Source organism: Gadus morhua, chromosome 14 (assembly GCF_902167405.1).
Source record: "Gadus morhua chromosome 14, gadMor3.0, whole genome shotgun sequence".
Taxonomy (NCBI): Eukaryota; Metazoa; Chordata; class Actinopteri; order Gadiformes; family Gadidae; genus Gadus; species Gadus morhua.
The window spans coordinates 20,669,519-20,683,610 of NC_044061.1; the positions used below are offsets into that span (position 1 = coordinate 20,669,519).

Sequence of the window (14,092 nt, forward strand, 5' to 3'; positions counted from 1 at the left end):
TGTCTTAGAATTGTCTTTTTGCTTTCCAGTGTATATGTACAATCTTAATATATTCTTGCTTTTGTCTTCACCAAAAATATATCTGTTCAGTATCATCAACTGTCCATTCTACGTCCCATATTATTTCTGCTGTAATCTGTATCATGCCCACTAGGGGGTGATATCGGACATTTTCCTCTGCACGTGTCAGTATAATCTGACATTTTGCATTGAAAAAAATATTTTTAACTGTAAATAATTGTGATCTTTTAACTAACTTGTACAAGGAATTAAAACATTGCCTTTTCTTTACACGTGTTGGTTCTGGTAAAACTTAAACACCCAGTCAACTTACATACAAGCAGCCGTTCATAATACAAAATACCCATATAATTTGGTGCAAATATTTATTCACTCAAATTCAACAAAGTAAAACATTGATTCGGAAAATGTATTCCACTCACTTAAATATTACATTCACGCTTCAAAAACGAGCCCCATTGTTGTTTAGTCCCTTCTGTTTCCACATAGATAAGACTTTCAGGCAAACCAGACAAAACAAGAGAAAAAATATATATTTAAAAGGCTTCAGCTTTTGTTGGGTACTCAGAGAGAAAGTAAACAGAAAACAATTTCAAGAATATAGCTCTTATGTTTACATTGGTACGGACTCTATTCTAGGAGGGGATTTACAGGTTAAGAAGCTGTTTGCCTATCAAACTAATCCTGCTGGCATTACTTAAAACCGTGCTTACGTGTGTGCACACGTTTGTGCGCGTGCATGGGTTTGATGGTGCACTGTGATGATGATTGTTTAATAACTCCTCTCTGTATGACTTAAAAACAACCTCAACGCAAAGAAAACAACAATGACAACATCAGGGAATATATATCAGCGTAACATCAATAAATAAAAAGGCGAGATGATATAGGGGTTCAAACGGCTCTGGTAAAAGAAAACAGGGAAAGAAACAAGAGGCAAACATGTTCTCTATCTCTCAGTATGAGTTTTTGCGGAGAGAGGGAGCGAGAGAGAGAGAGATAGTGTACGGGCTTATGTCCACAACAAGGCTTCAGGTAAACGAGTGTCCCTCTACATTTCCGTGTCCTTTAGATCTCCTGGTATGCCGTCGTTGTGACGGTAAAGTCCTCCTCGCTGTCCCTGAAAAACAACAACAGATATTAGGGCTGAACGATTAATGTAAGCGATGTTATATCAATTCATGCATTACTTCATCTCAACACATAGGCCGGGCCTAAAGGAAAGAGCCGTTTATATGTTGACTAGTTCCAATATTGTGTTTGTCAAACTATAGAGAATAATACAGAACATATGGAACTTTAAACAGAAAAATCGCATATTGGTCGAAATAATCTTAGAGTATTTCTCCGAATCGTTCAGCCCTACCAGATATGAAACCAAAGGAACCCATGGTGCTAACGTCAAGGCTGCACGCACAAACACGTTATACTTTCACTCCTGCTCATCGAGTTTCTATCTAGTTTAGCTTTCTCTTGAATTGGTGCAAACTAATTAAACCAGTAAACAGAGCACCAATGTGCCAACGTTCAACATCCAGTTGGGGAATGCGTCTTCCCTCGTCCATATGCTCATATGCTCAAACATAAACCTCACACAATCTATGAGACACACAGGCCAAATCAGGTCTTCAATTTGTTTTTTCGGTTCTCATGCTTCATTAAATCCTAGAGACAGAACAGGCTGAAGTGTGCGCTGTAATACTGTGATTCATGTGCGAGTCACAGACACGCTTCGATGATCCATGATCATGATGTTCTCAGGGAGATGATGGAATTAGCTTTAAAGCTTTAACTCTGACAAATAAATGTAAAAAAGGTAAGAGTAGGCCATTCAGAGGCCACGGGGCCTTTGTTGTTTATATATAAATAAACAGTTAACGGAACAAGCATATGATCACATTTGTCTTCTCATTCAAACTACAAAACATAAACACTAATACTTTCTTTTTTTGCCTACTAAGGGCAGCATTTCTTTTACATACCGACTGCTGTAATGCATAATTAACATGATGCAACTATTCAATGAATGATACAATACATTCAATTGTACACTTCATCCTGCGTAGTGAATACAACAGCAGCTTCTTGTATTTAAGAAGGCAATGAGGGAAGTGAGATAAATGTGGCTCGGCATGTCTAGAAGAGAGAGAGGGAGGAGGAGGGGAAGCGGTTTTCAGGTATTCTGAAGTGGTTTCCGCTCCACACATAGCCATCATGAGGAATACAATCATTAGCCGGTTTTTCAAAGGTCATTTTACTCTGAGGTCGACAACAAGCAGTTTCTGTGTACGGCCTTTAGGAAAACACACTGTAGCCCTGGTTATTTCCCCCAGCACTTTGCCGCTTAGAAGGCTTCCTCACGCCAGTCGCCTTAAATACCCCCCCCCCCCCCCCCCCCTTTTTTTATTGCAAATATTATATAGAAATAATCACTCTCTGTGTATAGATCATGCTACATGGCAAAATAGGAATAAATGGTCCACCTGTAAAAGGGTGGACCATTTACCTTAACCAACACATTTTCTGCGGTAATCCCTGCAGTGTATTATTACACTGCAGGCACATAATGGAATACTATAGATGTGTGGGAAGCCATATGCTGTTATTGGTGTTGATCAATGGGCGAAAAACACAATGTTGTGAAACGCCGTATTCCATTGAGCATTCTAGTAGGGACGTTCATTTTCTAAACTGCATTCACCATAACATTAACAATCTTCTTAACGCGCCAAAAATAAACAACAGTCCTTCGTATTTGACACAGACAACTAACAAGCTTGTCAAGGGCCCGTGACTGCAGCGGCAGCAGCATGAGCTCCAACCAGTGAGTGCTCCTCTGTCCCTCCCTGGGCCTGGCCGACCGGCTGTCCCACTGAGTCTGCGCATTCCAGACAGGCTGCCGGGATCTCAGCGTAGGAAAGGATCGAGAGAAGGACCACGCTTGTCTGCACATGCACCTTCCTCCACGCCTCCCTCCACATACCTCGACGCATGCACCACGCAGCACGTGGACAACCGCCAGGATGGCTTCACTGAAACTATCTTCCATTCCCCTGATCCTCTTTCGTCATCTGATTTTTTTGCCACAGGGAAGGAGTGGTATCCTATTCTCCCGGCGGCCGCGACATTTCAACACCTATTTTGAGTCGGTGGCATGTCATACCCTCTAAAAGCTTAAAGGGGGACTATTTTACCACCAGGTGTGCGTGTGACCTCTGACATCACAATATCCTGACTTCCGTATGCTGGGATAGATAAGCCTGACCAGTGGCTACAGCCCGCTGGTCAGGCTGGTTGGTGGACTGATCTAGCCGGCTTCCATCTAGGTGGACCCTCCCACACAAAGTCACAGGGCAGGGCAGAATGATAAACAGCCGGACTGTTTGGTCGCAGAAACACAGCTCTCCGGAACCCCCTACACGGACACACCGCGGGTGACCCAGCAGCACGCTGCACACCGCAGCCTTATCTCCATGACCCCAACCGGGAGCGTACAGCTAGATGGGGAGCAGCTGTACCAGGGTCACAAATTCGTCACGTATACACACTGTAGACCCACCGTCAGCCACAACAGTGTTGGCAGATAACCCTAACCTCGATTGCATGAACCTTCAATAAAGAACCAAAGTATTCACGGCGGTTCTCTGACGCAGCGGGGACTATCTTGCAACACACACACACACACACACAGCGGGGAAACGACAACCCCTTGGGAAGACCAACACTCCAACCGTTCAGCCAAATGACCGAGGCCGTTTGCCTTTGCGCAGAGGGCTTGAACGAGCAGCCACATCAGAAGACAAACACTCCCAACTGGAGTGAAAGCGTCTTAGAGTACCATATTAAGCGCTATATACATTTAATTTATTATTATTATTATTATAACTGCTAAGCCAACGGTCTGCATCGGCTTGCCTTGGAGCGATCTTAGAGTGATGTCAAAGGATCGGGAGGGAGGTCAACACATCTGCTGCCGCTCTGTCACACACAGATCTAGTATACAAAGGCAACTTATGAACCAGAGGTTTCGCCCTGGTTCTTCCCTGGTTTAACCCTGGTTCTTCCCTGGTTCTGCCCTGACTCTGCCCTGGTTCCTCCCTGGTTCCTCCCTGGTTCTGCCCTGGTTCTGCCCTGGTTCTGCCCTGGTTTCTCCCTGGTTCTGCCCTGGTTCCTCCCTGGTTCTTCCCTGGTTTCTCCCTGGTTCTGCCCTGGTTCTGCCCTGGTTCCTATCTGGTTCCTCCCTGGTTCTTCCCTGGTTCCTCCCTGGTTCTGCCCTGGTTCTTCCCTGGTTCCGCCCGTGTTTCCCTCTCCGTGTGGGCCTGCACCTCCCAGAGCGGCGGCGGCGGCGGCCGATGGCAGCCGCCGGCCGAGTGTCTCTACCTGTGCTCCTCCTCCTTCAGCCTGCGCGCCGCCTGCTTCGACTGTTTGATCTGCAAGTCCAGTCTGTGTAAGAAGTCTTTGGCCGACAGCTCCTCAGGCTGGGGCCGGGGCGGGGGGCCGGGGTCCGCCGACGGCGGCGGCGACGGGGCCGGCGAGGGGCCCCCCTCCCCCACGCTCTCCGTCCCGCGGGGCGCGTCCCCGCCGCGGGGCAGCGACCCGGGCTCGCCGTCGGGGGACTCTGGGTACAGGCCGTTGAACTGGTAGCGCCTCTCCGACAGGACGGGGATGCTGAGGCTGGCCCGCAGGAAGATGCAGTCGTTGCCGAACAGCTTGTTGGCCCGTTTGATCTGCTCCGTCTGAAACACACGTCGGAGAGGTGTAGAGGCTCGCTTACGTTTCCACGTCAACGCAACGCAACGACCACGCCGACGCTTCAACGTTCAGACATGAACCTGCGTCAGGTTTTAGCGGGCGGACCAATCACAGCCCTTGCTGCTGCGTAGCCTCGATGCAAGGTTAAAATTTTTGGGAGGCGCACGTCAGGCCCTTGCGGTGGACGCAACGAGGGTCCGCAAGGTTGAAGGGCTCAGTAAACCCCCTTGAGTTGTGTCGACGTGGAACCATAACTAAGTCTTTAGTCATGGCCGAGGTGATAAGAAAAGTGGTGCAATAAGGCTAATGGACGTTTCTTGCCTGTTTGTAGGACCCAAGCGTTCTTTCTTTGACTTGTCAGGACTCGCGCATTTGGTACCTGAGGTTAAAACTAAGTGTACTTAAAGAGTTGAGCTCCCGCACTCAGAGGCTACATTGAAGGTCTCCTGTTTGTAGTTTCGTTTCAGTTTATGACCTTGCCCAGTTGGTAGAAGGTCTTAGACGAAAAAGGAATTTGTGGTTATGGTTCTGCAGTGTAAGGTGATGGATGTGGGAGTTTTCCTCAACTTTTGACATGCATTCATTCTAACATAAAAAACATGGACATGCAAAATAACAAGGTATTTTAATTTTAAAAAAAGTTTGATAAGGATGTGTGTCTGTGTGTGTGTGTGTTTGTTGGACAAAGCGTTGTGCAAGACAAGACTGATCTCTTCCGTCTAAACTGGAATGTCCTGTATGCGCCAGGTTTTATTCTGGTTAACTGGTTCCCCACCCTTCAATAAAGAACAAGCCATGCTAAACGGATCCATACACAAGTGGACTAGTCTAGTCCCACGGCCTGATGTTTAACTTGATGCTTCCGTTAATGTTTGCTAATGTACCCACAAGATAACTCAATATAGCCTAGTCAATGATCATAGCGCTCAGCCATTATCTTAAGCATGTATGTGTAAACATTCTGGAACGAATGCTATTCTTAGAAAACGTGACAAGCGGAGAGAGAACAATGTGGGGTGGCTTGGACTGGCTGGAAGGCACATCATTGTTTCTTTCATGTTTCATGTACCTCACAAAACGATTTTTCGTGTTTCATATTGCAATCTTACCGTTACTCCGTATTTGAGGGCAATCCCTTGCAGTGTATCACTGTCGGAAACCCGATGCTCTATGAATTTCTCTCCCAGAGACGCTGCGACGCTGGCCGTGCTCCCGTACGAGCGGATCTTTGTTCGGGCCAGGCTCTGGGACAGTTCGCTATCTGACTCGGAACCCGACCTGGATCTGGGAAAGATAGGCTGCCCGAATCGTCCCCCTCCATCCCGCAAAGACAACACAGGCGAGAACTCCGCCATCTTCTCTTGAATAAATAAAGAGCGTGATTGCGTTGCTCAACGCTGCGGTCGACTGGCCTCAATAGTAAATTGCGGTTACCGAGGCCGTAGGAAAGCTTGTCATCCCAAGTATGATATTGTATGGTAACTTAAGGGACTGGGGCATGTTGGAGCCCGCTACATCCCAGATTTCCTTTTTGTCATAGATCCGCTACGTTGACGTAGTGGCGTGTAGTGCGCCACTTGTCTCAGTATCGGGCCATGCCATTGGATACCCGCTAGGTTTAGGCCCCGCCCACTCTCATATCGAGTACCAGAGGCAGAAACAAGCCCTGTGGCACAGTGGTATTATGCATCCCATCGATGTCTCTTAAAAATAACTGATATAATATAATAAAGTAACCCTAACCCTAATTGTATGCAATATTAAACAAACATTATAATGTTTGTATAATTATAATGGTTTGCTATTCTTGTGAGTCCAAAATCATCTATGAATTGTTATGATGCCCAATACATCCGTTGCTCAGAGCCAAACAGAGGGACGTCAGCGGTGAGGTGGGCTGCCTTCACATCGGAGGGAACATTCAGCATGTCCAGTTCATCCGCCCAAATTCCCCCCGCCCCCCCCTCGTGGCCATCCATGTGCCTTCTGGCCCATCGTAATGTCTGCCCTCCCCAAGCACTTCTGGTCCCTCTTGCTGTTGTTGATTGTACTAATTATCAGACAGTTAGATGTGGTTTCATGCATTTTCCCCCTCCCTGACAGATCCTTGTCTCTGCAGCCCACTGTTAGTTGAGGACAACTTTCCCCTGCCCTCACTTCCCTCCCTGCCGGATCCCTTCATCTGACCCCCAGTTTTAGCTGATAAATAATTTTCCCCTACATCCTGCTCTATCTCTAGCCCCCCTTTGTTCTTAAAACAATTGATCAACAGAGCAACTGGGGAGTTTTCATTAGCATCAAATGTTCCCTTGTCTGACAGCCCAACAACAACCAAAAGGCCTGGGCTGGGCCACACCCCGCTGTGAGTTGATGGCCCCTCTCCCCTGTCCTCATGCCCCTTCCTGCCAGTCCCCCACCTCTGTCCCTGTTTTAGTTTGATTTAGTTCATCGATGTGTATTCACCTTCATCCTGCTCTCACCCTCCCTGCCAGTCGTCTGTCTCCAACCCACACATGGTCCTCCACAGTTCCCCGTCTCTGACCCCCACTTGTAGTTAATTTAATGAATCCCCCGCAGACCAACATGTAGAGGGTCCATCTTGCCCAGGTTTCCCCTCAAATTCTTCCTTCCTATTGATTGGTTACCATCTGTCACTTCAGGATTCATATTTTCCATTCTACATTCTTTGTAGTCCCACACAATCATGTTGTTATTGAGCAGAGCAAGACTGCGATAAAGATTGTGTGTGTGACTGTGTGTGACTGTGTGTGTGTGTGTGTGTGTGTGTGTGTGTGTGTGTGTGTGTGTGCATGTGTGTGTGTGTGTGTTGCCACGATAAGTGAAATCTACCATATCTTCACAATAGCATTACAGACAGTCTGCAAAAGAAGAAACTGCTGTATTGTAAACCTCACCGCTGGGTTCCTTGTCAGGATTGGATATAGGGTATGGTCTGCAACACACTAACAGCAGTAGCATAAGCCGGCGGTAGAGAGGAAGTCAATAATTAAACATCTGCAAAAAGAATAGAGGCAGGAACCATAAAGGAATATGGTTACCGAGATACGCCAACTAATAGCCCATTGGATGGCCGTGACCTCGCGTCTCCCCATTGTAAGTACACTGTCTGCAATTTGCAATTATTCTGGTCTCATTATAATCCCTGTCCTGGTCACATGGGCACTTTTAACATGATTATGCAGAGCCCTGGGAAATCACGAAAAATCGCAACAATAATATCGTCCCTTTTTAAATGAAGTTGAGCCATGTGACGACATCAGGTACGCAATCCCAGGTTGTTGTGAGCACACGATACCACAGAGAAATATGAGTACTGTTCAATTCTTATGCCGCCAAGGCGACCATACGTCACACAGGCGACAGGTGCATCCCCGCCCTCCATCTCCCACACACACACACACACGCACGCGCACACACACATACACAAACCCAACCCCCCCCCCCACAGACACAGACACGGACAAACACACACACACACACACACACACACACACACACACACACACACACACACACACACACACACACACACACACACACACACACACACACACAGTTCCTTTATGGAGTCATTTAGTCAAAGACTCATGGGCTCCAATACCAAACATGGTGTCTGCAGGATTGATCATTCTATTACCCCTCCCTTGGAAATCCCATTAACAACTGAGAGTTTATCACCGTTTGTCGTTTTCTATAGAGTAAAATATAAATAGTATGCTTGGAGGCCCCCACGTTTCGGAATCCAATCATTCCCTCCCTGCAAATAAGACAAAAAGGGAGAGACACAATGATATTTCTCTGAATTGTAAGTAGGAATTTATGTATGCTTGCTTAGCCTCTGAGACTAGAAGTTGAAAAGTTTGTTGCACTTGCCTGTGAGACATCTACCTCTCCTTTGGGGGGCTTGATGTTTCGTTGTGTAAGACCATTTGACAACAATGATATCTTGTACACTACCATTTAAAATTCAGTATGAAACGTATTTCTGTTCCCTTTGCTCCGTACTAACAAAAGGAACTGAGAGCCCTCCGCATTGTTTGTACAGGAAGCATCTGGGTAAGGGTAGGGGACATCCCACATCTTATTATCACCAGTACTGATTGTGTAACCTATGCAAGGTGACCATATGTAATTTGAACCTTAAACAGACGGCAGATGCTGCTGCTTCTGTATGGCTGAGTTGAGAGAGAGAGAGAGAGAGAGAGAGAGAGAGAGAGAGAGAGAGAGAGAGAGAGAGAGAGAGAGAGAGAGAGAGCGAGAGAGAGAATGTTCAATGAGTAATCTAATTAGCCATAGAACAAGCATTGGGTTACAAAGGAGAAAAGCAGTGGTAGGTATTAGTAAGTCTTAGATTAAATTAGGCTTTTCTTGGAAATGACAAACAATGTCACTGAAGCTGCAAATTGTGATGTGTTTGAATTGAAGAAAAGCAAACATATAGGGGAAATACAGATAACAATTGTATGCTCAACGTGCTCAGGACCAAACAAGACCACACTGGAATCAGTCTAGATATTTAATAATACTCATATGTTGCAGCTACCATACCTAAGATAACGTGTCACATTTCCACAATAAAGCAACTACGCGACTGACCTACAAAGCTTATCCAATGGCCATCACAATTCTGAAACACTAGCGATGAGAGAATGGAATCGAGAAAATGTATATCTGGCGCTACCTAGTGGCGATTGTGAAATGTCGTTCGAGTAACTTCCAAAGGACAACATGCGTTAGACTCCAGTCATTCATGTATTACGTTTTATAGATTCTACAGCACAAGATGCATGGAACGTACTCTGTGTGTAAGGTGGATGAAGCCTCAATAAAGACAGGGCCTTTAAAAGGGAGTTCAGCACCCTAACCACATTACACCTGTGACCGGACATATAAATGCACCAATGCACATCTGTTGTTATAGCATGGACTGATTTGTGCCATCTTTCCAAGTCTGACTTCACGCTTCCCCCTCTCTGATTAAACTTGTTTTTCTGATCTTCTGGATACAGAGGATAACACTTTCAATAAATCTGAACCAAACCAACTACAAATGCTCCCCTGCAGTCTAAATACAACACAAGAGTAGGGTCGGGCTTCAACAGTTGGGACCAACTGAACATTTTGGTTTAGCCAGTTGAAGATCTCCTTTCTCAGTGCTCCTCGACATTGTAGACCCGACCTGTCCTGGTTTCCCCTGGTCTCCTGTTGAAGGCCCCTTACCACGTCCTTCAGAGACCGGAGAGGGCTGCTGAAAGCCTGTCCTTTGCTTGTGGATGCATAGAAAGCAGTTGCTGCTCATGAATGATGAATATCTATTATTGATGCAATTAGCCAATGAAAAAACAGATATTGAGTTACAATGGAGAATGTATTAACCTGCTTCTATGATTAAGTGGGTCATTAGTCTTTATTCGGAAATTGCATGAATTCAGCAGCATCGTTTGAAGAGATGTTTTCATCAACAGGAAACATTAGAATATGAACAAAACATCTGCTCTCGCCGAAGTGGGTTTATATCTCGTAATGACTAAACCGTATGAGGCCATATGAGGACAGGACATATTAGTACATCTTTTGATAGCAGAATAGTGAAATGATAAAATAACAATGGTCATGATCCAGCAATTGGGATCCTGCACTGGCCCTCAATATCCACTTCGCGGCAGTGTTTCACTATAAAACACGCTTCTACACTATGCTGACGTTTTCTTATTCCGTTCCTCTTTGTCATGGTAATTTGTGTAAACGTAATGTGAATAATTACCCCTGTAATTAAATATTATGTCTACGAATAATTGTTTAATATCTTTGTAACAATAACCTCTTAAGTTTTCCATAGTTTGTCATGAATGCATTTGAAATGAAGTAACCAAGACAGTAATTCATATTATCCATCAAATGCAAAAAAAAGGCAAAAGACAAATTAAAGGAAACCATGCTGTAGGGCGTTCTAGTATGCTTCTAGTGTAGGCCTACATCTGCTAGCCATTACTATTTAGACAGAACATATTTTTGACTCATGAAGATGATTGTGGAATCGTACCTCTGCGGCTAACCCTCACCTGCCACAAATACACCAACCCCCGGAACAAATGTGATTGAACCTGCAATGATGTAGTTTATTTCCGTATCCTCCATGTGTGCGGCGCTCAGCATCTCCTCTGATGTAACCTGCGACCGTGACCCACTCCCCGGAATCCCATTGGACGGTATTGAAGTGCTCAGATCCTGAGCCAAGTTAAATCAAACACTCACTCGGAGGTGTAGCTCAGCCTGTGTGTATATTTGAAGGCCTTCTGAGAGGAGGTTCGCTGTTTTCCATTAGGAGGATCTTGCATAACACCACTAGCTGTCTGCCTGTGTCTGGAGAACGCCCGCCATGCTGTTGTGTGCCAAAAGAGCTCCACTCTCTCCACCTGAACACATCTGCATCCGGAAGAGACAAAAGTCTGTATTCTATGGGATGTACATGTGTGTGTGTGTGTGTGTGTGTGTGTGTGTGTGTGTGTGTGTGTGTGTGTGTGTGTGTGTGTGTGTGTGTGTGTGTTAGCTTCACACCCTCAACTATACCACCTGCACCCACAACACAAAGGGCCACAGATCTTGTTTTGATGAAAGGAGATGGGAGCCCCTGATGGAAAACATTTTTGAATATCATGTCATCTTTTCGTATTTGAAAGTTTAGATTCAGATTGGAGATGGGGAACAGTGAGTTCCTAGGCATTGTATGAGAGCCAATGTCGAGGAGCCCAGGATAAGTGTTAAGCAATTATTTCCAATTAGCTTCATGACCAGTAGGGCCAATCACAGCCCAGAGGAGCCCCATGAGGAAGCAGAACGCAGTGTCTGGTGGGGGTCAGGGTTAGCACTGTCAAGCTAGTGTTGGATAATGGAGACTTGATCAGGCCCAAATCAGTTTATCTCTCCAACCACTATCCTCTGGATAAATTCCCCTGATGAGAATCTTAACAAATCTTAATTCACGCCAATAATGACTGAGGTACTTCTCTGTCTCTTATTGCCACCTCAATCTGTTGACTGCGCTGAGGTCAGAGATTGCCAGAGGGCTGATAGTGTGTCACGCATCAGGGTTAACATTGCACACTAATGACTCACTGGACGACTCTCGTTCAACTGTGAGAGGGGAGTGTAGCAGACCTGGTCAGGAACAAAGCAGCAGTGTGAGCAGTAATGGGCGGGCTGCTGCCAACAGCTCCATGCTGCCATGCAAAGTGACGTCGCTATGGACAAAAACAGAAATTGTCCTATTTTTTTTTTTTTACTTGGTTACCTATGGAAAAAGTGTTTTTCTTTCTTTCTTCTCATTTACCCTAAAACGCGTCAGGGCATGCCCACTGAGACACGCACATCTGTAAACCCCTGTCCGCTACTATTAATGACATCATGACGCCACCTCTCTTCATGTGAAGGCAGGTTTGTTTTGGAAACAATCGCCAGTGATCTCATCCTGGTCCGCGTCACCACTTGGATGGATGGATTATTCTCATATCCTAACAAGCCAGGAGACAGAAGAACAGTTTGATTTGGGGTCAACGCCAGAGCGTCACTTAGGCCCTGCAGCCATATTTTATGATGCTGTTCATATGCTTGTATCAAACACGCTAGTAACTTATGGCAGACTCGCGTACCAGAGCCATAAATCTCTCCCTATAATACTACCTAGCTTACCCTTTTTACGATCAAGCAGTTCCCCCTTTAACCTCTTGTAGACTCTTATCAGACTCATGTTGACGTCAAGTAAAAAGCCGCTGAGGGGTCCGCTTTCCGATCTATTGTTTGACTGCATAAGTGGAACGGGCTCGAAGTATCTCTGGATGTAGATCCTCTTCCACGTTATGCTACTCTAATCACAGCCCAGAAAAGTTCAGCTTCCATGTGGTGAAATGTCACCCCCCCCCCCCCCCCCCCCCCTGTGCCTTGTATCCACAGATGTTTTACGTCTGCCGTTCCCAGTACTTGAGTGGAAATACTTCATTCCCCCCCACCACATCACACACACACCACGCCTCTATGTCTACTTTTACTGCTAGTTTTACAACAGTGCTCGGCACCAGGGAACTCGCATGGAGTCATGCATTACCTCATCACCCTGGCATGTGGAGGGAAATGAAATGCAAAAAAAGAAACATCACAGAAACTGCACTTGAGGTAATAACCACATACCTATCCCAACGTTTTTGTTTCAGTCGACCATCCCCTGCCAGCATTCCATGAGACAGAGCTTCTAGTTGTTAAAATAGTCTTGTTATACCGTCACGATAACAGGCTGAAGTCATGCTTATTGTTTTTTTTTTATGCTTCCAAAATATGAATACTGTAGTGAGTGAAAATAGTCTGTCACAAAGAATATGTAAAAACATTTATTGTTGAGGAAGTCTTGAGTATTTGACAGTGCCTTGTCCCTGTATATTTCACAATGGTACATCTCCACTCAAGTATAGTCTGATGTGGGTTTTTGAAAAGGTACAAAAGAAAATTAATAAAACAGCAGGGATTTATTGAAATTTGTTTTAAATCTGAAATGGCATAATACAATAGTAACACATGAGATCACAGGATATTAACAATGTAGGGGGGAGAGGCATTCCATTTAATCCATCAGCAAAGCACAGCGATGTGAGAACAAAAATAAAACAAAAAGAAATCGGACAAAACAAAAAAACATGGAGTTCATAGAGGAAAGAACAAGTCGATAAAAAAACCTAAAACAAAGCACTGAACACAACCAGGGCCACGTGTGCCTCGAGGAATGCAAAGACAAATTAAGATACATTGGTCAATGGAATTATGTGATCACATCGAGTGGAGGTTTTCATGCCAACGTGTTGTTCCTTATTATAGACGATTACATGATATAACCAGTTTCAAGTTACCGCTGCGTTAGTATACCTACGGCGACTGCTGTGCTTGTCGCAGGTGAGTTAGTTAATCCAGAGTGACGCTTCACTGCACAAATCCTGCCGAGTGGGTGTATGGGAATGTGCGTGTGTGTCTGTGTGCGTGTGTGTGTGCATAAGGTGTGATCAAGGCTCAAACTCATGTAGGACAATTACCTCACAAATATAAATGTGTTGTGCCGCATCACAATTTAAACTCTCCTTTTAAACATTTTTGCTATGTACAAAGATGGTTCAGATCAAACAAACAAACAAACAAATTGGGTGACGGTGGTGTACTAGCTAATGATCCGGTATAACCGACAAATCCAGAATACAACTGCTTTCAACCCAAAAGGATTCTTCCCCTACCAGCTGACTGAATCTCACCAAGCAGACAC

At 45.3% G+C, this 14,092-nt stretch overlaps 2 protein-coding genes across 3 annotated transcripts in view; one reads left to right on the top strand and one right to left on the bottom strand.

Moving 5' to 3' along the window:
• scg3 (secretogranin III) overlaps window positions 1-291 on the top strand; it is an 18,282-nt gene extending 17,991 nt beyond the window's left edge. For both annotated transcript variants that reach the window (XM_030377165.1, XM_030377166.1), the window contains exon 12: window positions 1-291. This exon is cut by the window's left edge and continues 628 nt beyond it. The gene's annotated coding sequence lies outside the window, so the exon portion shown is untranslated.
• A 78-nt stretch (window positions 292-369) lies between these two features.
• Window positions 370-6,718, bottom strand: lysmd2 (LysM, putative peptidoglycan-binding, domain containing 2). The gene is made up of 3 exons (XM_030377167.1): window positions 5,883-6,718; window positions 4,402-4,757; window positions 370-1,141 (listed from the first exon to the last, which is right to left on the bottom strand). The coding sequence occupies exons 1-3, from the start codon at window positions 6,126-6,128 to the stop codon at window positions 1,090-1,092; spliced, it is 654 nt and encodes a 217-aa protein (XP_030233027.1). The 5' UTR covers window positions 6,129-6,718; the 3' UTR covers window positions 370-1,089.
• Between the last annotated feature and the right edge of the window lie 7,374 nt (window positions 6,719-14,092).

Excerpts from the sequence above, each read along its gene's own strand:
- lysmd2 (XM_030377167.1), bottom strand. The coding sequence starts at position 6,128 with ATGGCGGAGTTCTCGCCTGTGTTGTCTTTGCGGGATGGAGGGGGACGA. Across the intron at positions 4,758-5,882 it reads CCCTCAAATACGGAGTAACG|ACGGAGCAGATCAAACGGGC; the intron begins GTAAGATTGCAA and ends CGTGTGTTTCAG. Across the intron at positions 1,142-4,401 it reads CTGAAGGAGGAGGAGCACAG|GGACAGCGAGGAGGACTTTA; the intron begins GTAGAGACACTC and ends GTTGTTTTTCAG.